We start from the raw sequence: 24,154 nt of genomic DNA, 5'->3' as shown, positions 1-24,154 counted from the left end.
AGAAAAAACGAGACATTGGGAAAAATCAAGATCCCACGCATCGACTCAAACCAAAACATGTTTGAACGGCCAATACGAAGAATTGGATTCGGTGCCTTCCACATCTATCTATACCCCATATTTAACATAATACCCTCCTTATACATTTATAGAGTAAAATTAAATATAATAATAGTAATTGCTAGCAGCAATATATTGCTAAAACCATATTTGAAAACCTTTATCGTTTTTAAACATTCATTGCAAGTACCAACATATATATATGTTTGTTAACATGCACATATGTATATACATATTGTGTATATATGTATTTGTAAAGGTACATAATTTCGTTTGCTCTTCATCATATTCTACATTGAAAATGTGCTTTCATAAAAATGTACCACACACTTGATACACAATAGCCACAATATGCTAAAGAGCGGCAAAAATACAATCATCTATCGTCATCGATGGATGGATGGATGCAAAGTACTTTTGTTGTGTTCCCTTGCTCATACCAACAACAGCACTCCCCGTCCTACCCATGTCGTACCACATCAAAATATACTCATTTTGAAACCTTAAGTGGTTACTTCATAGCATAAAACCAATAAAATGCGCAATGCGTACAACTGAAGAACTTCTAGCAATCATTGTTTGGGGGGGGAGCAAAAACCAATATCAATAGGATTGCCATTTTGATAAGAATTGAATTTAGGAAATTTTTGGAAATATATTTTTGAAAAAATATATATAAAGTAAAGGATGTTGTTATTTACAGTCGTTATAAAATTCTATGGGATATGACGCAATTAACGATATCAAAATAAACACAGCACGTTTTCAGGACTTTTGACTATGTCGTTGTAAATGGCGTCGTTATAAACAATTTCGACTGTACATGATAAAACATGATTTTTACTTTTCTTTCAGTCTTTCTAGTCTTAATGTAGAGCTGAAATTCCTCAAATTCAAAAATACTACTCTTTGTTCTATAAATTATATTGAACAAGTAAAAAAATGCAGTCGGTGTTGCCGTCAGATATATACCTCCAGCCTATGGTTTGCAGACGTCTTCGGAATTACACACAGATTTTATTATTAGCTTTATATAAGAAATATATTTTTATCAAAGAGGTTTCGGACTTAATGTTGATAACATTCTATAAAATGTTGACGATTTGTGAGGAAGGTACCTGAAGGAGTGGACTACTGGGTCCCATCTTCGGACTTGATATAGGGTAGGTAAAGATAATAGGTTGTGCAAGGTTTGGTTGAAATATGACATTCCATTCGCCTGATATTGCATTTATAAATATTAAAAATGTTAAACATTCATAGGGAGGTACCAGAAGGAGTGGACCAATGGAACCCATCTTTGGATCTAGATTTCGTAAAAATAATGGGTTGTGCAAAGTATGGTTCAAATCGGACATTCCCTTTGCCTGATATTGGATTTATAAATACTGAAAATTTTTATCATTTGTGGGGCAGGTACCAGAAGGAGTGAACCAATGGGTCCCATCTTCAAACTCTCTATTATTGGTAAAGAATATAGGTTGTGCAAAGTTTGGTTAAAATCGACCATCCCATTCGCCTGATATTGGATTTACTAATATTTACTAAGGAGTGGACCGATATTCCCCATCTTCGAACTTAAACTAAGTTTGGAAGAAATATTAAGATGTGCAAAGTTTGAATGAAATCGGTTGCTGCCTTCGAGAGTTATCGTGCGCACCAGCCAGCCAGTCAGACAGACGGACAACAGTCGGACGGACGGACATGGCTAAATCGATTCCAAATTTTCTGAAACGGATTTGGCCAAAGAAACATGGGGTTTAAAACCAATATTTCAATGAGGCACATTTTCACCGTATCAAAGTGTATATGGGAAATTACAAAAATCTTTTAAATTCCTTGAAGCTGAGGTTTGCAAGGTTATAACTCGCGAAATATGAACATATTGCATATAATTTAAATTCCATTCTATAAAATGAAGTGTTCTTGTCAAAATCTTGAAATTTTGGTAATAAATAATAAGTTGCGTGGAAGCTGTGATGCTGGTAATGTAAAAAAATGGGTAAAAATGTGTTGAAGCCAACGAGTTTTTTTGTGTTCGTTCCCGATTTGTGGCTAAACTACACAATGCACGCACATGTGATCAGTGACTAAGTTGCAGAATACCCCATGGACAATATGGTTCTAATGTATGATTTTTCGATATAATCACTGCATCCACCCAAAATGGATGCTGACATTTTGAAGCCGGATTTTCGGTGTTTTTTGAATTTTTCTTATAATTAGGATGCGCATCCAGATAATGGACTAAACTAATTATAGGATCGTAGAACTCGTGATTCTGCTTCGTTTAGTCTATATCTCATGAATGTGCTCACTATAGCTTCTTTGCAAATGGGTTTCAAAGACGAAAATTTGGTGCGTAAATTTTTATAAAAAACATATTTTTTGAGTCTAAAATTAAGAAAGTCCATTCAAATTCCGTGGAACCCCGCGTGATTTTAGTTTTTTTACGTGCCGGATCTAATGAGCCCATCCATGTTGAATTCCGTCTAATAAAACGGCGGATATAGGTACCTTGAATGTGGGAAAAACTGCAAAAACTTATTTTGACAAATTCGCGTAAATAATCGCGATTTTCTTCGAATTAATTTTACATGCATTTATGCTTGTATTGTCAAATTCGCGAATCTGTGTGGAAATAGGTCAAAAATACATCGATACGCGAATAATATGCATATTTTATCCAAAATTGATTGTGGAGGCACATCCGCGGTTCTTAACCGATCCTTTTAAAATAGGTGTCCTTTTGCGTATTTTCATAGGAGATTACTAAAATCGGATGCGCATAAAAATCGTATGCACGTTGCGTGATTTTTAGCCATTTTTAGGGTTTTTGCATAGTAAAGTGCATCGAGTGGCACATTTTGACCGCTAAATTAAACATCGAAAAATTAATAATTATTGAAAGACATTGATTCGGTTTATACGAAAATCGCATGCGCATCAACTGATTTCAACTAATTCGCGAATTGCAAGCTTTTCAATATTGATAATTTTTATGTATTGTAAGTGCAATATATTTAGCCATTAATGGCGTCGAAACTCTTATCAGATGAATCTGCCGATATTTAACAATTATCTAAAAGAATTTGCAAAAGAAAGCGTCGTATATTTTAGAAGATTAAGGCAAAACCGTATCCTCTTAAACATACTAAAAAATCGAAAATTCCAAAAAACATTTGTTTTAATTCAAGAATTAATTTATTTTATTTTCCGATATCTTCATGTTTCTATTTGTTTTTCGCGACTATTAAACCGTATTTCAGTGTGATTTGACTAGTATGTAAAGAAAACAATGGTGTTTAAGCATTTGTGAAGAAATTCGCGAATTTCAACGAATAGGAATTCATTTAATTTATATTTGAAATACAAGATTTAAAACCGCTATAACTTTTGTGCGCAGCATCCGAATTTGTGAACGCGAACATATTTCGAATCAGCATATTTTTCTTAACCTATGTACCAAAAATCATAAATGTGCTCGCAAAAAAATTTTTCAAATTTTTTTTAATGGAATTTTAAAAGAATTTTGTAATTTCCCATATACCCTCATTAGCCGTAAGGCTGAGGGTATAAAAAGGGGATACATCAACCAAAGTTTTAATATAGCCACCATATAACCAAATGGATTCATGCTAGCCAACTGAGGTGTATACAATTTGGCTATAATTTGTATATAATTTGTGGTAGACAACTGAAGTGTATATAATTTGGCTATCTAGATTATTAGATGTTCAATGTAGGTCTATGCATTGGCATATCCAGCTATAATGGATGTTAAGGATTCGAAAGATTAACGATGTTATATACCAAAATTAACGATGTTATAAAAACGATTTCTCGTAAAAAAAAAACTTTTTTCATAAGTACTAATTTTTTCCACTAAACATACAGTCCATAAACTAAGACCTATTAAATAAAACTCCCAAAGTCATTTGTATTTCCTCTCTTATAGCTAAAGTTATTGTATAAACCTGGCAATTTCTCGTCTTCTTCTTCTCATTATATTTTACAACTCAGAAAATGTTATATTTGTGGTAACTGATGAGATCGACACACACACACCAACATATATATGCATATGTGTTGAAACGTAAAGTGACATGATAAAATGATGAAAGCTATTAAATTGAGTTCATCATGATAAATTTCATTCAATTGTTATATATGTATGTCTGTTAAGTCAAATGATATGATGGGTATTCCCTTCCGCCCTTAATAGCTTTAACATCATCTTGGAATTATTGACAGCAGCAGCAAATATATTTGCTACTCCCATGGACATAGTGAAATAGCGTATGTGGCAAACAAATTCAGGTGAACTAGAGCAGGAAATAAATATGAAAGTGTTCCATATACGCAGCAGCATCAGCCGCAGCAGCCACTACCGAACACATCGAATGTATGTGACATGTATCCATCGAATGTGTCATCACTTGACTCATAAATGCACAACATGATCCTGTGCCACCGCCGCTTGTCTTTGGTAATTCACATCATGCGTAATTTCCATGGGTGTAGAAAATACATTTGCTTGGCACTTTGTACGAGCTAAAGCGACAATAACTATCACGAACGAACGAACGAATGCAACGTAGCAAGCAAAAAAAAAATGTCACAATTACTTCCTTTTCCGTTCTTTGTTCTTGTTGTCATCTACGTCTTCTTCTACTTTTGCTACATTTTTATCCGGAATTTGTTGTACTTTGTGACGGAATTGCATTATCTGGGTGACACATTTTCACACTTGCATCGTAGTTGGTTGGTTGTTTGTTTCTGCGAAAAAGTGCATAGAATAGCAAAACTACTACCAACAACATAACTTGCCAACCCACAAACACACAAAATGCAAAGCAGGAAAATTACATTTAAGGTACTTAAATGTGGCGGTGTTTTCTTTTTGTGGCAAATGATGCGAATTTAGCATTTAACGACAATTTGGAAGAACACCAAATTGCCACATTACACATTGCGGTTGGTTGGGTGTATGTGTATGTGAGTGTGTGTGAGGTGTAGATGGTGGAAAGATGAAACTGAAAATGCATTTTCTCAATGATATGAAAAAAATAAAAGCATTTTCACATGCAATGGGGGAGTAAAGCTGGAGGGAACATTTTGACGTCATAACGTTAGTGTTTACGACAAAATTATTTTAGTTTTGAGAAATTCTATTTCAGTTTTGCTTAAATTTTGAATATTTTATAGATATGACTGATATGAAGAACGTTTTAATATTCTTTAAAAATTCGGAATTTTTTTTTTTTTTTTGCAATGAAACAATTTTCATATAGAGAGAAATATTTCAAATATGGGAACTTTGGGCACCAGTAAAATATTACATTATTGAGAGAAACTATTAGGTTGAGGGGAAAAAATCCATTTTGTTCGGAATGTCCGATTTGGGTCAAATATGCACCATTTTGTTGTATGATTTGTTACAATTTTAAAGGTAACTTCAGAATGCCTCTCTCATAGAAGTCCTTCTCTCTATTTGCAAAAAAAAAAAAAAAACTCTAGTAGTCGATTTTCAAAATCCTCCCTAGATACCAATTTTTATCATTAAAGAAATATTGCAATGCAAGAAAAAGACGATAATCGCTTGGTGCCGAACTATATGACGGATGCATTAAAACTTTCCAACAAAGCTCCCGATGCTTCTGGTGAGAAAAAGATGATAACCGCTTGATGCCAAACTATATGACGGATGCATTACAACTTTCCAACCTTGCTCCCGAAGCTTCTGGCGAGTCACTGAAGATGTGTGTGGCCTAGTGTTGTTCTGGTAAAATGAGTCTCCTGTTGGTCACTTTTCAGTTTTCTGTTTAATTTTTCCTGGGTCCAGTTTTTTTACAGTAGAGATTAAATCGAGGCCCTAAATTACTTCCTAATCAAAAAAAAAATAACTTTGGGTGTGGGGTGTACAAAAAGTATGAGTAAATTATATATGTAAATCTGGATCGATTATAAACAATTTCATTAGGTTTTGTCCTTGAGCCAATAAAAAAAGTTTCGTATATTTTCAGTTGTGTTTAATTTTTTTTTGGAACTTTTTACTATTACTGAAGAATAGTTTATAAAAGAAATGATCGTCTTTTTCTTAGAAGCGCCATGCAAAAATATATTTTTTGCAATATTTGCATATGTTGCACAGAGCATAAATATAAATATCCGCTTAGGAATCGTGTTCGCCCCATGTACGGTGTTAATTTTTTCGTGGAATTCATTTGATTACTTCATGCATCGTATCCTAGCAAAGCGCCAATACCATTAGCGTTTATACATTACGTTGTGAACAGATACTATCGTCGTGGACGCTATATAAAACGTTGTACTACACAGAGCAAAAATAATTCGTATATTATATGAATAGTGTTCAGAAAGTGTTGCCAATGTCGGGATTTCTGAATTTTATGAATGCAATTCATACAATTTTTTAAACGGGTTTCTTGTCAGAGAGAGAGAGAGAAGAGTGTTCTACGACGTTAGAACAACAACATACAATGTTAAACATTCGTTTGTGCTAGTTCGTATCGAAAAAATTTGGAAAATACATATGCGAATTTTGCAACACCAATGTGTGTCTGAAATAAACAAGCAATGGAATGCAAACCAAGTCACACTTGACTGAGCAGTAGTCAAATATGTAAGGGGAGAGGCGGAGAAGGAAAAAAACAGCCGAGCAATGAGTTTTGGTTGTGGTGTTTTTTTACTTGGGCGAAATACATTTGATTTTGGGAGAGGGAGGGCAAATGAGCCCAAATAGTGGTAAAGTAGAGGATATTAGTAAAATAATTGTGATATTAATGAATTGTTTACATTTTTTGGAGAAATCGTGGATTTATCATGATTATAAGAATTTGTATTTGTATTTAAAGCGAAGTACATGCAAAATATGGAAAAAGTTAACTATACATGAATTTATGAAAATATTCATTAACATTTTGTTTCTGTGTACGATACCGAACGATATCAGAACTATTGTAGAAAACAAAACAAAATGTGCTTATTTGTTAAGAAGCATAATCTAATACATGAGTTCTTCAAGCAACGAATGCTGCAGCTCCCCACCATACATATGACCACGATATACTTAACACATACCCTAATTGCCTAGCATCGTCTATTTGTTGCAACAACATGTTGTTGAATTGTTGGCGTTAAATATGAACTCTTTGGATTACCACATTATGCACAACGAATAGTTGCATTTACGTAGGTTGAATTAAATGCTGGCTTCCCAGTTGCACGGTTTGCTCGAGAACAAGGAAATAATAAATACAACTACAGATAACATCTATGGTAATAGAAGAACGTTTATTTCAATGAAAAAAAGATGTTGATATTTTTCAATGATAAGGATTAGAAAACATATTTGAATTTTAAAATTTGTCCCTCATTGTTTTTGAGAACGTAAATAATGTTGAGTCGCTCATAGCAAATTATACTGGTAATGGAAAATGGCCATGATACTTTGATTTGTTTGTTATAGGCTATGCAACAAGTCCAGATATATACAATCAGCCTATGACATATCGTATGTAGTTTACACTAATACTGATTTTTGTGGAGGTGCCACCCGAGATGTTGGACCTTTATATCCGATAGTTACACTAAATATATGGTTAATATGAATATTAAGATATTCTTGGATTAAAACAATCTGGATGGATCATTCGGTTCATAATATATGTTTTTACAGAATCGGATACTTCTTTCGCTTCGTATACAATTTACAAGTTTTCAAAATATTGGATGTACCAGATCTGCGTTTGGTAAATATGTAGGTCTGGTAAAAATAGGCACTTAACAGATTAAATCAGATATTTCCAAATTTTTTGACACTTTGTAGGAGAGACAGGAGTCAGAATGAAGTCCGAAAATTCTACCAACGGGTAAAACACCAAACCGAAGGCTTTGGTGCAGGCTCATCCTCCTGTAGAGATAAAGAAGGAAACCTGGTGACAGATGCAGACAGCGTGCTGAGGATCTGGAAGGAGCACGGTATAGAGTGTATACCACCTAGCCAAGATGAAGTCAGAATAGCAATCAATCGGATGAAGAATAATAAAGCAGTAGGTGCCGATGGGTTACAAGCCGAACTATACAAGACTGGTGGTCAGATGCTGGAAAGCGGCATGCACCAGCTGATTAGTACAATTTGGCTAGAAGAATACATGCCCAATGATTGGAACCTCAGCATCCTGTGTCCTGTGCAAAAAAAAGGAGACAAGACGATAAGTGCCAACTATAGAGGGATAAGTCTCCTTCTCATCGCATATTAAGTGCTATCCAGCGTACTGTGTGAACGACTGAAGCCAATGGTCAATGACATTATTGGACCATACCAATGTGGCTTCAGACCTGGAAAATCCACCATTGACCAGATTATCACTCTGCGCCAAATCCTGGAAAAAACACACGAACAACACATCGACACATTCCATCTATTCGTCGATTATAAAGCCGCATTCGACAGCCCTATCCGTTCAGAGGTGTATAAAGCCATGTCTGCGTTTGGTCTTTCTGCAAAATTAATTCGGCTATGCAGGAAAACTTTAACAGGCACAAGATCAGCAGTTAAAGTCGGAAATGGCCTCTCGAAGCCTTTTAATACCGAACGAGGATTCAGACAAGGTGATAGTTTGTCGTGTGATATTTTTAACATCCTGCTGGAAAAGGTCATACGAGAGGCAAAATTGAACAGAAATGACACTCTGTACACCAAACAAAACATGTTACTCGCCTACGCCGATGAGATCGACATAATGGGTCGAACATTGAGAGCGGTAAAAGCCACCTTTGAACAAATTGAGAAGGTGTGTGCCAAAGTGGGTCAGACAGTAAACGGCGAGAAGACCAAGCTGATGGTATCAACTCGCAAGACGTCCAGTAGACTCGGGCCAACTGTGGAACTTGAGAACTACAGCTTCGAGGTTGTCAAAGATTTTATATACCTTGGTACCGCGATAAATAAAACGAATGACATCAGTTTTCAAATTCGGAGATGGATAGTGATGGACAACCGATGCTACTATGGTCTGAGCAAACAACTCAAAGGCAAAGCCACCCCACCAGACCAAACTCACACTCTATAAGACGCTGATACTACCCGTGCTGTATGATCTGAAGCATGGGTACTTACGCAAGCAGATGAGACAGCTCTTGGAGTGTTTGAGAGAAAAATTCTCCGAAAGATCTATGGGCCGATCTGCGTTTACGGTGAATACCGCCGTCATCATGAGTTGTACCAGCTAATCTCGGACATCGACATTGTTAGACGTATTGAGCTGCAGAGACTGCGTTGGCCTGGTCATGTTGTGAGAATTTATGAAGATGTCCCAGTCCAGAAGGCATATAAAAGCGAACCAGCTGATGGTTCACGCAGAAGGGGATGGCCAAGAATTCGTTGGAAAGATCAAGTCGAAGACAACATCGCCAAAAAGCGTCTTTCAAATTGGAAAATTTGCTCCATAGACCGACGCGCCTGGAAATCTTTTCTAAGCTCGGCTTATGGAACGAAAGTTCTGTCACAAGCCAGCTAAGTAAGTAAGTTGTAGGAGAGATACCAAGAGAGGTGGACCGATGAGTCTCATTTTCCATCTTGATCAAGGCCTAGTCAGAGTATTTTGATTTACAAATTTTTAATCACATTGGATACTCAATGCAATTGATGGATTTACAAAATTTTAATACTTTTTAGGGGGTGGTATCAGAAAGAGTGGAGGGATTGACCCCATCACAGTCTTAATCTAGTTCTGGTAAAAATAATACGATTTCTCAAGTTGGGATGATGAAATTGGATATTTCGTTTACTTCATTCGAGCTTTACAAATTCTTCAAATGGTGATAACAGAAGGAGTGGACATTTAAGACCCATAGTTTAAACTATAAGGTTGTGCAAACGTAGGTTCCGTCCCCTTTGAAATTAATTTTCAGCAAAATTTAAACCATGTTGTGGGGATGGTGGTATCAGATGGAGTGGACCGTCCTTTCCTATCTTCGAAGAAATTTTCCACCACCTCGATTTTGTAACACAGTATTAAGAATAACTTGCTCCATTCTTAATTTATATCAAATCGGTTCAGATTGTTACTTCCATATATATATTTGCTGGATGTCGTATAAATGACAGCAACAGAGAGCCCACATTTGTACAACACGAAATTTTGCATACACCTCCATATTAAGTCCAAAATGACGTTCGTTTTTTATACCCTTCACTACACGGTGGTACAGGGTATTATGTCTTTGTGCATATGTTTGTAATAGTCAAAAGGAAACGAGATAGACACATGGTTCCTTTTGAGAATATGCATAGAATTACTTTCTGAGTCGATTTATGCATGTCTGTCCGTCTGTAAACAAAGTACAGGTCGCATTTATGATCCGATTTGGATGAAATTTGGCACAAGTCACTTATTGGCCCAAGGACGAACCCTATTGAAAAAAAGGTTCAGGTTTAGATATAGCTCCCATATATATTTTCATCCGATTTAAGGTAAATAGGGCACCAAAGTCCCTATATATCCTCCGATTTACGGGAAATTTTGCATAGTGTACTGAATTGAGTCTAGAATGACGTGTGTCAAGTTTTGAGAAAATCGGGTCAGATTTAGATATAGCTCCCATATATATGTTTTCGTCCGATTTAAGGTAAATGGGGCACCAGACTCCCTATATATCTTTCGAATTGCACGAAATTTGGCATAGCGTACTGAATTTGGCATAGAATGATGTATATAACAAACATCATTCTAGGCCCAACATAACAAAAATGGTGTAGGGTATCATCTAGTCGGTCCCATTCAACTTAGATCCTTTACTTCCTAGTTTCCTTTTACTTTACTTCAAGTATAACACGAAAAGTTGCATAGGATTTTGTAAATGCAACAAAAACAACAACAAAAAACTACTGGAGATTGTCTTCTGTGTGCAAATGAATATCACGTGCTATGGTGGCAAGTTTAATGTTGTTGCTATTGCATCAGCAACAAATAAGCAACCATCATGGTTAGGGTTTTTATTTTATTTTCTTTCTTTCAGTTTTTTGCTTTGCAATTTCTTTACTTGCTTAAATTCATATACAACAGATGTTGCACGTTGTTGAATTGTGTATTTTATTTATTTTTTTGCTTTGTTTTTGCACTCCATGTTGGACAAGCATCCACGGCGTGCACAAACTCAAGTTACCGAGAGCAAGATGAATGCACCATTATGCCACAATAGTTCACATGATGATGCAGTACTTGTTGTTGTTGCTGCTGCTGTATACACCAACTCAAAGTGCCCAAAACATAGAAATTGTGAGTGAGTAGTGTTGTGCGACAGCTGCCACCACAATTGGGTGGGTAGAAAATATGGGGTTGTTTTTTGTTTTCATTCTTCCTTCCTCCATCTGGGTTATGTTCACATTTATGTATCGCAGACGCATGCGTATTAAATACAAAACCAAACAACATGGCAACAACATTAGTTTTTCCCAAAAAAAAGCAAAACAACAACAAACTAAATAAATAAAACGGGAGAAAAAAGAAAATGTGTTTTATTTAGCATTCATTGTTGCATTATTTTTTGCTGTTGTTGTTGTTTTTGCCAGCCAGCTTTGTTATTTTCTATTTGTTTTGTAAAAATGTTTAAGTCAATAATGATGATGACGTTGTCTGTCGTCCATGATTGTGCTCCGTGCAATATATGGAGGGATGCAAGTATAGCGGAACAGTCTATCGAAAATTTAGGGGCAATACTCCAAAAATGACTTCGATTTTTTTATCGACACTGTAGAACGATTTTTTTTTTAATTTTATGATTTCATTGATATAACATATCAAAAAAGGATTGTCCCATTTCAAGACTAGATATGTAGTTACGTATAAACATTTTTAGGCATTAACTTCACGTGTCTATTTTGTTACTTAATTCCACCCACTGTTCATTGTTATATGACTCACGTAGTTTTAGTTTTTTTTTCTGCTGTTAACATTTTGAAGCAATACCTACTTAAGGCATCACAAAACAACACAATTTTGCAGCCAGTCTTTTTTCATTCTATTGCGAATCTAGAATGCGTATTGTATAGTTGGGTGACCATATTGCATCTTGTGGAAGTAGTATCACTATATTTGCTCATACAACAACAACAATGAGAACAAGTCCATTTTTTGTGTAGGTATTGAGGGAAAATCGACCATAACATAATGGTAAAATGTTAATGCAACAAAAGATTGAAGTAATACTCAATGTTTTGTGGTATACAAAAGTGGTGTGGTGGTGGTGGTTGGAGAATTGACTACAGTTGGTGGTGGAATTGCCATGGAATATATTTTTAGTAAAGGATTTAATGCAGAGTAATAATAATTTTGATATAGGTTGTATGGAAGTTATATGCCAGATTTTCTTTATATCGAAATTTGGGAAGATTTTGGAACATTTTTCTGTTGCACCGCATTAACCTGATGATTTGGAACAAAAAACCACTGTTTGGTTTTGACAGAAATTTGAGAAATTTAAATTAAAAAAAAAACTCGATGCAAAAATATTCAATTGGCTGAGATTTGAGTATCCAAAGTAAGATAAAACCATCAGACGTGCCTACTTTAGCTCGAAAACGAATAATCAGATCTCCATATGCTTTTTAAAATTATTATACACATAAAAAATATTGCCCTTAAGCGAAAGAGTTAATGAGACCCCCACCCATCCTCGATTTCATACTTCAAAGAGTTTCAACCGGTTAATGACTTGTAATTTTGGCTGTGGTATAAACTAGGATTATTAACTAAAATTACCAAAATAACGGACCTAATTAAATATTATTTTTTTTTATAAAAATTATTTTTTGGAATATCGCCTATTTACGGCCAAAAACCATGCTATAGTTTTTGAGTTGTCGTGTCCGCCAATCGTAAAATCACTTTTTCGAGAGAAAAAAATGAGTGTGTATAATCCTTTAAGTGTTGAGATAAGATCGCAACTCGAATTCAAGTTTCACTTATGAAACCATGACTATATCACTTGTCCATCAATTACATATCATATAATGGGTAGAGATGGTATTTACCGGGTATTTACCGGGTAAATACCCAAGGGGAGGGTAAATACCGGGTAAATGCCCATTTGCGGGTATTTATTTGGGTATTTACTATATTGACTCGGTAATACAACATCTTACACCCTATTTCCGGGTTTCTGTTATCAAATCGATTTAGAATGGATAGTTTTACGATACTTTAAAGACGTGGGTAAATACTTGGGTAAATACCCGAGTTTTTACCCAAAAATTGGGTATAAACTCATTAACTGCCGAACCACTTGACATAGGCGGCCAAAATTTTGCACACATGTTTCTAATGTCAAAGCAAATATAAAAATCCAACATGGGGTCCCTGGGTCCAAGTTTTGATATAGCCCCTATATAACCATATATCCCGATTTAAGGTATTTTTTGTCTATTAGACACATTTTACAACCAAATTGGCTATAATTTGGCACAGAGTGTTCTTTTTGGGTACCAAATGTTCATGCAAAATTTTATGTATGTAGGTCCACGTTTACTGGTAGCCCCCATACAAATGTACCCCTATTTTGAGTATTTACCTAAAAATTGGGAATAAACTCATTACCTGCCGAACCACTTGACATAGGCGGCCAAAATTTTGCACACATGTTTCTAATGTCAAAGCAAATGTAGAAATCCAAAATGGTTTCCTTTTACTTTACTTCAAGTATAACACGAAAAGTTGCATAGGATTTTGTAAATGCAACAAACACAAAAAAAAACTGCTGGTGGATGTCTTCTGTGTGCAAATGAATATCACGTGCTATGGTGGCAAGTTTAATGTTGTTGCTATTGCATCAGCAACAAATAAGCAACCATCATGGTTAGGTTTTTTATTTTTTTCTTTCATTCAGTTTTTTGCTTTGCAATTTCTTTACTTGCTTAAATTCATAATGTCAAAGCAAATGTAGAAATCCAAAATGGGGTCCCTGGGTCCATGTTTTGATATAGCCCCCATATAACCGTATCTCCTGATTTAAGGTATTTTTTGTCTATTAGACACATTTTACAACCAAATTGGCTGTAATTTGGCACAGAGTGTTCTTTTTGAGTACAAAATCTCAATGCTAAATTTTATGTATGTAGGTCCACGTTTACTGGTAGCCCCCACACAAAGGTACCCCAATTTTGAGTATTTACCCAAAAATTGGGTATAAACTCATTAACTGCCGAACCACTTGACATAGGCGGCCAAAATTTTGCACATATGTTTCTAATGTCAAAGCAAATATAAAAATCTAACATGGTGCACCTGGGTCCAAGTTTTGATATAGCCCCCATATAACCATATCTCCCGATTTAAGGTATTTTTTTGTCTATTAGACACATGTTACAACCAAATTGGATGTAATTTAGCACAGAGTGTTATTTTTGGGTACCACATGCCCATGCAAAATTTTATGTATGTAGGTCCACGATTACTGGTAGCCCCCATACAAAGGTACCCCTATTTGAGTATTTACCCAAAAATTGGGTATAAACTCATTAACTGCCGAACCACTTGACATAGGCGGCCAAAATTTTGCATACATGTTTTTAATGTCAAAGCAAATATAGAAATCCAACATGGGGTCCCTGGGTCCTAGGTTTGATATAGCCCCCATATAACCGTATCTCCCGATTTAAGGTATTTTTTGCCTATTAGACACATTTTACGATCAAATTGGTTATAATTTCATATCAATGCAAATAATAGTCTGGGAAATGGGGTATCTAGGTCCAAGTGTTGTTATAGCCCCATATAACCGCACCTTCCGATTTTGGCCAATTTGATTGAATGAAATTTGTCACAAAGAGTTCTCTATGAGTACCAACTATCCATGCAAAAAAATGTCTACGCTGGTCCACGTTTTCTGTCCTATATAACGATCCTGATTTTGGGTATTCATATATATATATAAACTCTTTAACAGCCTTGACATGTGTTCTTAAGACCCCATTTCCCATGCACGAAATAATGTTGATATTTTAACCATTTGTGTCAAAAACCACATTTTGCATGAATATTTTGTGCAAAAAGAGATCTCATTATGCCAAATTATAACCAATTTGATCGTAAAATGTTTCTAATAGGCAACAAATACCTTAAATCGGGAGATACGGTTATATGGTGGCTATATCAAAACTTGGACCCAGGAACCCCATGTTGGATTTCTATATTTGCTTTGACATTAAAAACATGTATGTAAAATTTTGGCCGTCTATGTCAAGTGGTTCGGCAGTTAATGAGTTTATACCCAATTTTTGGGTAAATACTCAAAATAGGGGTACATTTGTATGGGGGCTATCAGTAAACGTGGACCTACATACATAAAATTTTGCATGGACATTTGGTACCCAATGTTGGATTTTTATATTTGCTTTGACATTAGAAATATGTGTGCTAAATTTTGGCCGTCTATGTCAAGTGGTTCGGCAGTTAATGAGTTTATACCCAATTTTTGGGTAAATACTCAAAATAGGGGTACATTTGTATGGGGGCTATCAGTAAACGTGGACCTACATACATAACATTTTGCATGGACATTTTGTACTCAAAAAGAACACTATGTGCCAAATTACAGCCAATTTGGTTGTAAAATGTGTCTAATAGACAAAAAATACCTTAAATCGGGAGATACGGTTATATGGGGGCTATATTAAAAACTTGGACCCAGGAACCCCATGTTGGATTTCTATATTTGCTTTGACATTAAAAACATGTATGTAAAATTTTGGCCGCCTATGTCAAGTGGTTCGGCAGTTAATGAGTTTATACCCAATTTTTGGGTAAATACTCAAAATAGGGGTACATTTGTATGGGGGCTACCAGCAAACGTGGACCTACATACATAAAATTTAGCATTGAGATTTTGTACTCAAAAAGAACACTCTGTGCCAAATTACAGCCAATTTGGTTGTAAAATGTGTCTAATAGACAAAAAATACCTTAAATCGGGAGATACGGTTATATGGGGGCTATATCAAAACTTGGACCCAGGAACCCCATGCTGGATTTCCATATTTGCTTTGACATTAAAAACATGTATGCAAAATTTTGGCCGTCTATGTCAAGTGGTTCGGCAGTTAATGAGTTTATACCCAATTTTTGGGTAAATACTCAAAATAGGGGTACACTTGTATGGGGGCTACCAGCAAACGTGGACCTACATACATACAATTTTGCATGGACATTTGGTACCCAAAAAGAACACTCTGTGCCAAATTACAGCCAATTTTGTTGTAAAATGTGTCTAATAGACAAAAAATACCTTAAATCGGGAGATATGGTTATATGGGGGCTATATCAAAACTTGGACCCAGGGACCCCATATTGGATTTCTATATTTGCTTTGACATTAAAAACATGTATGTAAAATTTTGGCCGCCTATGTCAAGTGGTTTGGCAGTTAATGAGTTTAAACCCAATTTTTGGGTAAAAACTCGGGTATTTACCCAAGTTTTTACCCACGTCTTCAAAGTATCGTAAAACTATCCATTCTAAATCGATTTGATAGCAGAAAGATGTAAGATGTTGTATTACCGATTCAATATAGTAAATACCCAAATAAATACCCACAAATGGGTATTTACCCAATTTACCGGGTATTTACCCTTTGGGTATTTACCCACTGCCCATCTCTATTAATGGGCCTGTAATGCAAAGTTGCCGCTGTGTAAGCCCCATGAAAAACTAGTTAAATTTTTAGTCTTATGGCTAATGCGGGTATATACACTTTGATACGGCTAAATCTTGCCTAATAGAAATATTGGTTTGAGACCCCATGTTTCATTGGACCAAATCCACTTCAAACAATTTGGATTCGATTTACGAATGTCCGTCCGTCAGTCTGTCTGGCCGTCTGGTGCGCACAATAACTCTCGAAAGGAGTAACCGATTTCATCCAAACTGTGCACATCGTAATATTTCTTCCAAACATAGTTCAAGTTCGAAGATGGGAAATTTAGGTCGAATCCTTCTGGTACCTCCCTTACAAAATGGAAAAGAGTATCTGATTTAACCAAACTTCGCACAAACTATATTTCGTCCAACAATTGTTTATCCGTTTACCATTAATTATTCTGCGAACCTTGATTGACAAACACATCGAGCCAATTAACCAAAAAAAAACGTAATCCTCAAATTTGAAATTTTACCAGAGAAGGTTTTTTAGGTCCACTCCTTCTGGTACCTTCCTCAGGAAACGGAAAGAAATATCCGATTTGAACCAAACTTTGCACAACCTAGGCCTAGATCTAGTCCGAAAGTGGGACCCGTCGGCCCAATGTTGGAAGGATTTGACTTCTATCTTCTCTGGCACAAAATAATAGATTTATTATATCTGAATTTATTAAAAAACCTTCTCAAGTAAAATTTCAAATTTGAGGGTTACGTTTTTTTTGGCGAATATGGCTCGACATGATCCGACCTCTCATCACCAGTCTGTTACGATGGAAAGGATTAAAGAGTTACGAGGCCACAGTTAAGGTGTGTATGTATTGAAGAACACGTATTATTTTTCATTCAAGACATGAGGATAGGTGTCTTCATTGATTTATTGTATTCTGTGATAAGACTATGTTTGGATATAAATTGAGAAAAAAATATGAAATCTATATTCAAAGACATGGTTTCAGGAAAGCATATACTCTGCTTTTAAAAAAGGGATATATACTACGTACCTAGAATCCAATCCGTATACTGAATATTTCCGTCATTTGGTATCTCTTGGTATCATCTTTGCCAAATATAAAAAAAAAACAAAAAAAAAATTAACATGTTTCGAATATTCACTATAGTACCAAAGCCGATGTGTATGCTGCTCCCTTAAAATTTCTAAACAACAAATTACGTATTGGAAAACTAGAACTATATTTTTTCTCCATTAGGCGCAAATATGGCATTACTGTAGTAATAAGGAAATTGTATATGCACAGTTAAAAGTAGAACGATGTTGTAATGAATAGCATAGTATCCAATTGTGGTTAGAGTAACAAACCCATGTATATATTCTAGGAACAACACTATGTAAAGATAGATTTTCGAACAAGTAATATCTGAACACATTGATGTATTAGTTTTTGGGGAGTGTTTTTTTTACAGATTTACTTTAACACCTATTCCCAAATGATATAAAATGGATATATGAAACAATTTTCCAGAAAAAAGAAAAAAATAGGACAAGAGGATTGAGAAATTAGGACAAGCGGTAAATGTTGAATGGAAAATTTGTATATTGTCAAAAGCAACACTTTACAAAATATTTCATATTTTTCGTTTTTATCAAAAAAATATTTTGTTGTTAAAAAAATGTTGTTAAAAAAATAATAAAAACATTTTGACATTGCATACAAAATCTAATCTCTTTGCGAATGAAGAAAATATTACAAAAATATATTTTTAATTTTTAAAAATTGATAATATAATAAAGTAATTTTTTTCACGTATTACAAATGAAAATGTTCATAACGTCTCACGTTTCATTTTCGTTTCATCGATTACAATGTCTGCTGATTATTTCAAACCACCAATCTCTCCAACACTCCTTTGATAAACAATACTAAATTATACCAACTACAACAACAACAACAGTAAGGTGTATTTTACTTCCACAATTCAAAGCTATCTTAACTAAATCAAAGAGAACCAACCGACCGACTTCTGGAGGGTCACGTTTAATTACATTCAACGGAACGGAAGTACACATAATTTCCAGTCAATTGTCTGTTTCTGGTTAAAGTAAATTCTGGCGGCGACGATGACTGCATTTTTCACTGCCACATAGCCCATACGAATAGAGTTTCGGTGAGCGTCCTACAACTACGGGTAAGGAATATACATAAGCCTCTGTTGTAGACTTTGCTTGGGTTGGCGAAAAACATCAGTTTGGCATGAGACCGATGTGTATCTTATACTGCGATAAAAACCACCATGTGCAAAATTGTGCAGAACATTTCATTATGATTTTACAACAACAACAACTGCACACTTTACATGCAACAATAACAACTATGGCCATGACGAGCAATACCGTTTCCCAACTACCTGTACTAACTTCCAGACATAGTCAACAGCAGCAGCAGTAAATGAACAGACGTCCAGACACTCGAACACAGCGCAGTTGCCACCCAAATGTGGCCAACTGCCACATTTGGTTGGTGTGTCGTCGGCTACGTTAAGTTACAACTATCACCTTAATACCTCACCTTGCATTTGCAGACTTGCGGTCGGTGCCATACACTGCATAATAAAGCTAAAAATGAAGAAGTTCTACAACAACACAATTGTCAAATAGAGAAAGAAAAATGTTTGCTAGTCCAGCACAATCAACCAGCCTTGCCTTGGTATCGTCGTTGTCGGTGCCTCCTTAACAATTTCTGCAACTCTTATGCGTTCCGTAAATTTTCAACTTTATTGATCGTTGTAACATTTAATTGCTTGTAATTGTTGCACAAAGCATAAAGACAATGACGACGATGATAATAATAGTGGAAGTGGCAGTGGTGCTGGTGTTGTTGGTGGCACTGGCCATAATGAAGAAAGTGCAAAACCACTAACTGTAAAGTTGGCATTTAAAAATTTTACAACGTTGTACGATGATGCGATGCGCAGCGTCATGTCCGTCCGAGTGGGTATATTCATTATTGCAAAAGTACAACGACATTTGCAAGGTGTTAAGCATGTAGAATTTATACGACGACATTTCAACATTTCTCAAAATAGATAATTGCCAAATAAAGTGTAAGCATTGTAGTAATGACATGACAACTTACAAGTGGTAATGAAGCCTGAGTTTTTGTATAAAAAAAAGAAATGGTAACAGAAAGAAGAAGAGGAAAAATGCCCGGAAGAAATATTTAGAATAGTAGGACGACGATTTTAGCTTAATTATTGGTGGGTTTGTAAGAAAAAAATATAAAAGTCTCGATGTGGCAAAAATATAAGCATTTAGATTTTATTATGGGTCCCCGCATTTTATATGAAATATAAAATAGAAAATAAGAAATCAGTTAATAGTTGAATATTTTTTTTGACTATGTGGTGAATGAACATAAGTACTCGTTGTTGCAAAGACATCTTTTGACAGAAATGCCTTTTGCCCAAAACCCAATTAATTGCGAAAATTTGATAGAATTTAAAAAAAACTATCATTTCTATTATTTTTAGGACATTAAAAAAATGTGACATATGAGTCAGAGCTTGGTCCTATTTATGTTTAATACAAGTATTATCTTTAAGCTATAAATTAAATCGGGGTGTCTAAGAGGAAACGGTCGTATACAGTCTTTCATTGTTGAGTATAAATATTAGTGTGTGAAATTGAAACCAAATAGGATTCTATATTTAGAGTAGAGGGGAGCAACTTTGAACACTTTTTCCTTTTAAGCCTCATAATCTTTGTGTTGTTGTTTTTTTTTTTAATTTTAACTAATTGGTACTGATGTAACCTTTACACTGAATATACATATGTAATAATAATTTAAGTTCGATTAAAATATTTTGTTACTGTTTTACTGGAGTTTACTGGACATGTTCAAAGGTGACAACAAAATATTAAATGTACGTGTTGACTGCGAAAACATGTTGACTCATCAACAAATTGGTGGTGGTCGGAAAATTTTAAACGTGCCCCCTCTCCTCTTCTTTATATGTTTTATACAATTTTATATGAAATTTTCACCTAAAGACCCTATCATCTGATTTAATGTAGGTTGACAAAAATATAACATTAACTAATTTTGAAAAGGTTCACTTTGAATTGAATCAATTGCGACAATAAATTAGCTTCATATGATATTAGCAAATTATAAAAATATTGAATTACAAAATGGCAAATCAAATATAAAGCCTTGGAAAGATGATAGACAGAACGAACTGACACAGTATGGACCAGTAACCGAAATTGTTATATATTTCTAATCTGGAGACTTTCAGTAAAATGTTATAACGTTGTGGGTCACGGAAATTATTTATATTTGAAAATAATTAGTAATTTTACGATCCTCAGCAAAAAATTCGTATTTAAATGGTATATAAATATCAAGAAATTTGTTCTCATGTTTGATCCGTCTGATGATTTCTCATTTGTAATCAGTGGCCATAGCCCTACAAAACGTCTTCAAAACAAATTTATCTTTTTATCTATCAGCGTCCCCGAAACCCTTATATATGATGTTTACTTCATAAACCAACGCGTCTAATTACGGCAAAAAAATTGGATCTGTGGCCCATAGTGACCCTCCACCATATTATGGAGGATATATTAGTTTTGTTTTTCCGTTTGTAACTCATAGAAATAGTCATTTCCGACCTTATAATATAGCCATGTCCGTCTGTCTGTTGTAATCACTCTAGCCTCTAAACAAATTGAGATAGATCGCCAAAATTTTATATAGAGTCGTATTTTGTGTCAAGTTCGAAGATGGGCTTTATGGGTCCACTTTTAGGCATAGCTTCCATATAAGGGTACCCCCCAAATTTCGGTGTTTTGGGGTTCTTGAGCGCGTTATTCAACCGAATTCGCTGAAATGTGGTACATTGGGTTCTTATTGGGTACCAAATATCTCCACTAAAAAATATAAATATAAGTCAATATATTCTGATAGCTCCCATATAAGGGTACTCCCCAAATTTCGGTATTTTGGGGTTCTTGGGCGCGTTTTTCAACCGAATTCGCTGAAATTTGGTACATTGGGTTTTTATTGGGTACCAAATATCTCCATTAAAAATTATAAATATAAGTCCATTTTTTCAGGTAGCCTCCATATAAGGGTACCCCCCAAATTTCGGTATTTTGAGGTTTACTGAGGTTTACTGAAATTTGGTATTTTGTAGTCGCATATGGTAACAAATCTACCAAATCTACCCTACCAAAAATTATTAATATTCACCCCCCATATAACCCCCTTTTTATACCCTCCACCATAGTATGGAGGGTACACTAATTTTGTTTTTTATATTAAAATAGTTATCTGATTTGTTCCGCGTTTTGCGTTTGGTTCTAAGACTCTGTTGTAATTAGTCACCTATTTAATTCGTTTCGATTTATGTTTCTACTTTTCGAAATCTAAGGACAACAGATAATTTTCTCGTTATTGGTTTTGAATTGTTGTCAATTAATATTTGAAAATGTCGTGATGAGCAAAAATTATGATATGCTTATCATAGGAAGTAAATTGTCTGTTTAACCGGTTACAGGATCTGGTGTCAGAATAATAAAATCGTACATCTGTCAATGCTGTAATAGTTCAAAAATTTTTTTACGGAAACAGATCCAGATTGATATTGGCCTATTTTTTAGTTTTCTATAGTTAGTTTTATTTAAAAGTTTTTAGTTAAAATATTAAAAATTTGTTCATAGGACAATGCCTAAATCTTGAATAATTAAATTCTTCGTAATAAATTTATAAAAAAAATGCCTACACATTTTTTAATAAAATTTTCTTTTTCTAAATTATAATGGTCTATTAAATTATGACATTTTTGTCATGACAATACTGCAAAACAAAATTATGCGTATCTTGTCGAATGAATGGTGCAAAATCCTTTTTGAAACATGTTTACTTGCATATGCGTACTGCAAGATCTCCTTAAATTTTAACAAGACATTTTTATGGCATTTTTGTACAATAAAAATTGCAAACCCCATAAAAATGTCTTTCAATGTTGCCATCGTTTTTGAGTGAGTGTGTGTGTTGTGTGTGCACACCCAAAAACAACAAGACGCATATAGCTGACAAACAACACAATGGTAATGGCAATCAGCGACATAGTGTAGCAGCAACAGAATTTATTGTAAGTCACTGTGTCGCAACAGTTGCAGCAGCAACAACAGCAATCACCAATCCCAACTGTAGATATTTTATGACATTGTATGTTGTTGTTGTTGTGTTGCTGGTTGGTGTCTGCATTTATGGTGCGTTTCATTTACGTTTACTTCTTCGTCGTGTTTATTTTTCTTTTATGGAAAGAGGGGAAAGTAATATACGACATGTGGCACACGCATGTGTATGTTTCTATATGGAACGGTAATTGTAAACAGACTTATGCGTCACTGGCGTTTGCGTTGTTATTATGTCGTGTAATCCATGTGGCATGCAACATTTCGATAGTCGGTTGTACAATCTGTATGGGTGGTTGGTATCCAGCCAAGATATTTTTTCCAATGTTTCTATGACTCAGGATGTAACTGTTAATTACTTTTCAGGGTTGGTGATAACTAAGATTGTTAAAAATTCCAAGTAAAAACTATTGGATTCTATATATGAACTTATTTTAATAGGTATACATTTATTTTTAGTGACTATATTTTTTTAAATTTGTTTATAAAGTTTCTTATTGAAATACTCTTTTATGGGACATAAATATCTTAAATGCAAATTCAATTTTTTATTTAGTGAAGGCCTAGAAATTATTTCAGATGCAAACGAAGTCTCGCAATAATTAAAATATGTTGCCTTATATATATATATTTTTTTTATAAAAAACGAAGTCTCGCAATAAATAAAACATGCTGCCTTATATATTTTTTTATTAAAAATTGTGTTTTATTTTTTTTAACTCAAACAAATTTATGTTACGTCACACTTCATTGTGCCACAATAATTTGGCTTGATTTTATTTTCATTTTTTTATTTTTCAAATTAAAAATTTTAATTGTGATTTCATTACGAATGCAATTCACATACTCTCATTTATGTACTATAAATGTGCAGAAGGGGAAGGATGTGAATATTAAAAAAAAAAATAATAATGAACACACACACACACATGTATGTCACACATAATAAGTAAAAGGTGTTGTCGCCCCTAGACATCGTAGGGAATAAGACGTGCTTGTCATACTCATATTTATACCGAATGAAAAACTTGTTTCAATGACACATGCAACCTGTCATGATGGATATTTATGAGAAGGTCATTTCCTTGGCAACAACTACAACATGCTACTGGCAGCTACAACAAGCTACATCAACAACAACAATTATTAGGAAGTACGCTTTTAAGCGGCACCAAAAGGGAATTCCTCTAAAGGTATGACATTGTAAGAGTGAAAG

At 34.7% G+C, this 24,154-nt stretch overlaps 1 protein-coding gene across 1 annotated transcript in view; it reads left to right on the top strand.

Annotated features, from left to right (window-relative positions):
* Positions 1–19,183, top strand: part of LOC133326680 (arylphorin subunit C223-like) — a 144,279-nt gene extending 125,096 nt beyond the window's left edge. The window contains exon 3 of the mRNA XM_061535302.1: positions 19,047–19,183. Within this exon, the coding sequence (XP_061391286.1) occupies positions 19,047–19,183 (137 nt within the window). The remainder of the gene's footprint in view (positions 1–19,046) is intronic.
* Positions 19,184–24,154: the final 4,971 nt, after the last annotated feature.

The sequence above is a fragment of the Musca vetustissima genome, unplaced genomic scaffold, assembly GCF_032173495.1.
Source record: "Musca vetustissima isolate MV318-11 ecotype Yass unplaced genomic scaffold, APGP_CSIRO_Mvet_v1 utg66135, whole genome shotgun sequence".
In the NCBI taxonomy this organism is placed as follows: domain Eukaryota; kingdom Metazoa; phylum Arthropoda; class Insecta; order Diptera; family Muscidae; genus Musca; species Musca vetustissima.
Note: the sequence above shows the minus strand (reverse complement) of the source record. Positions and strands in the feature narration are given on the sequence as shown.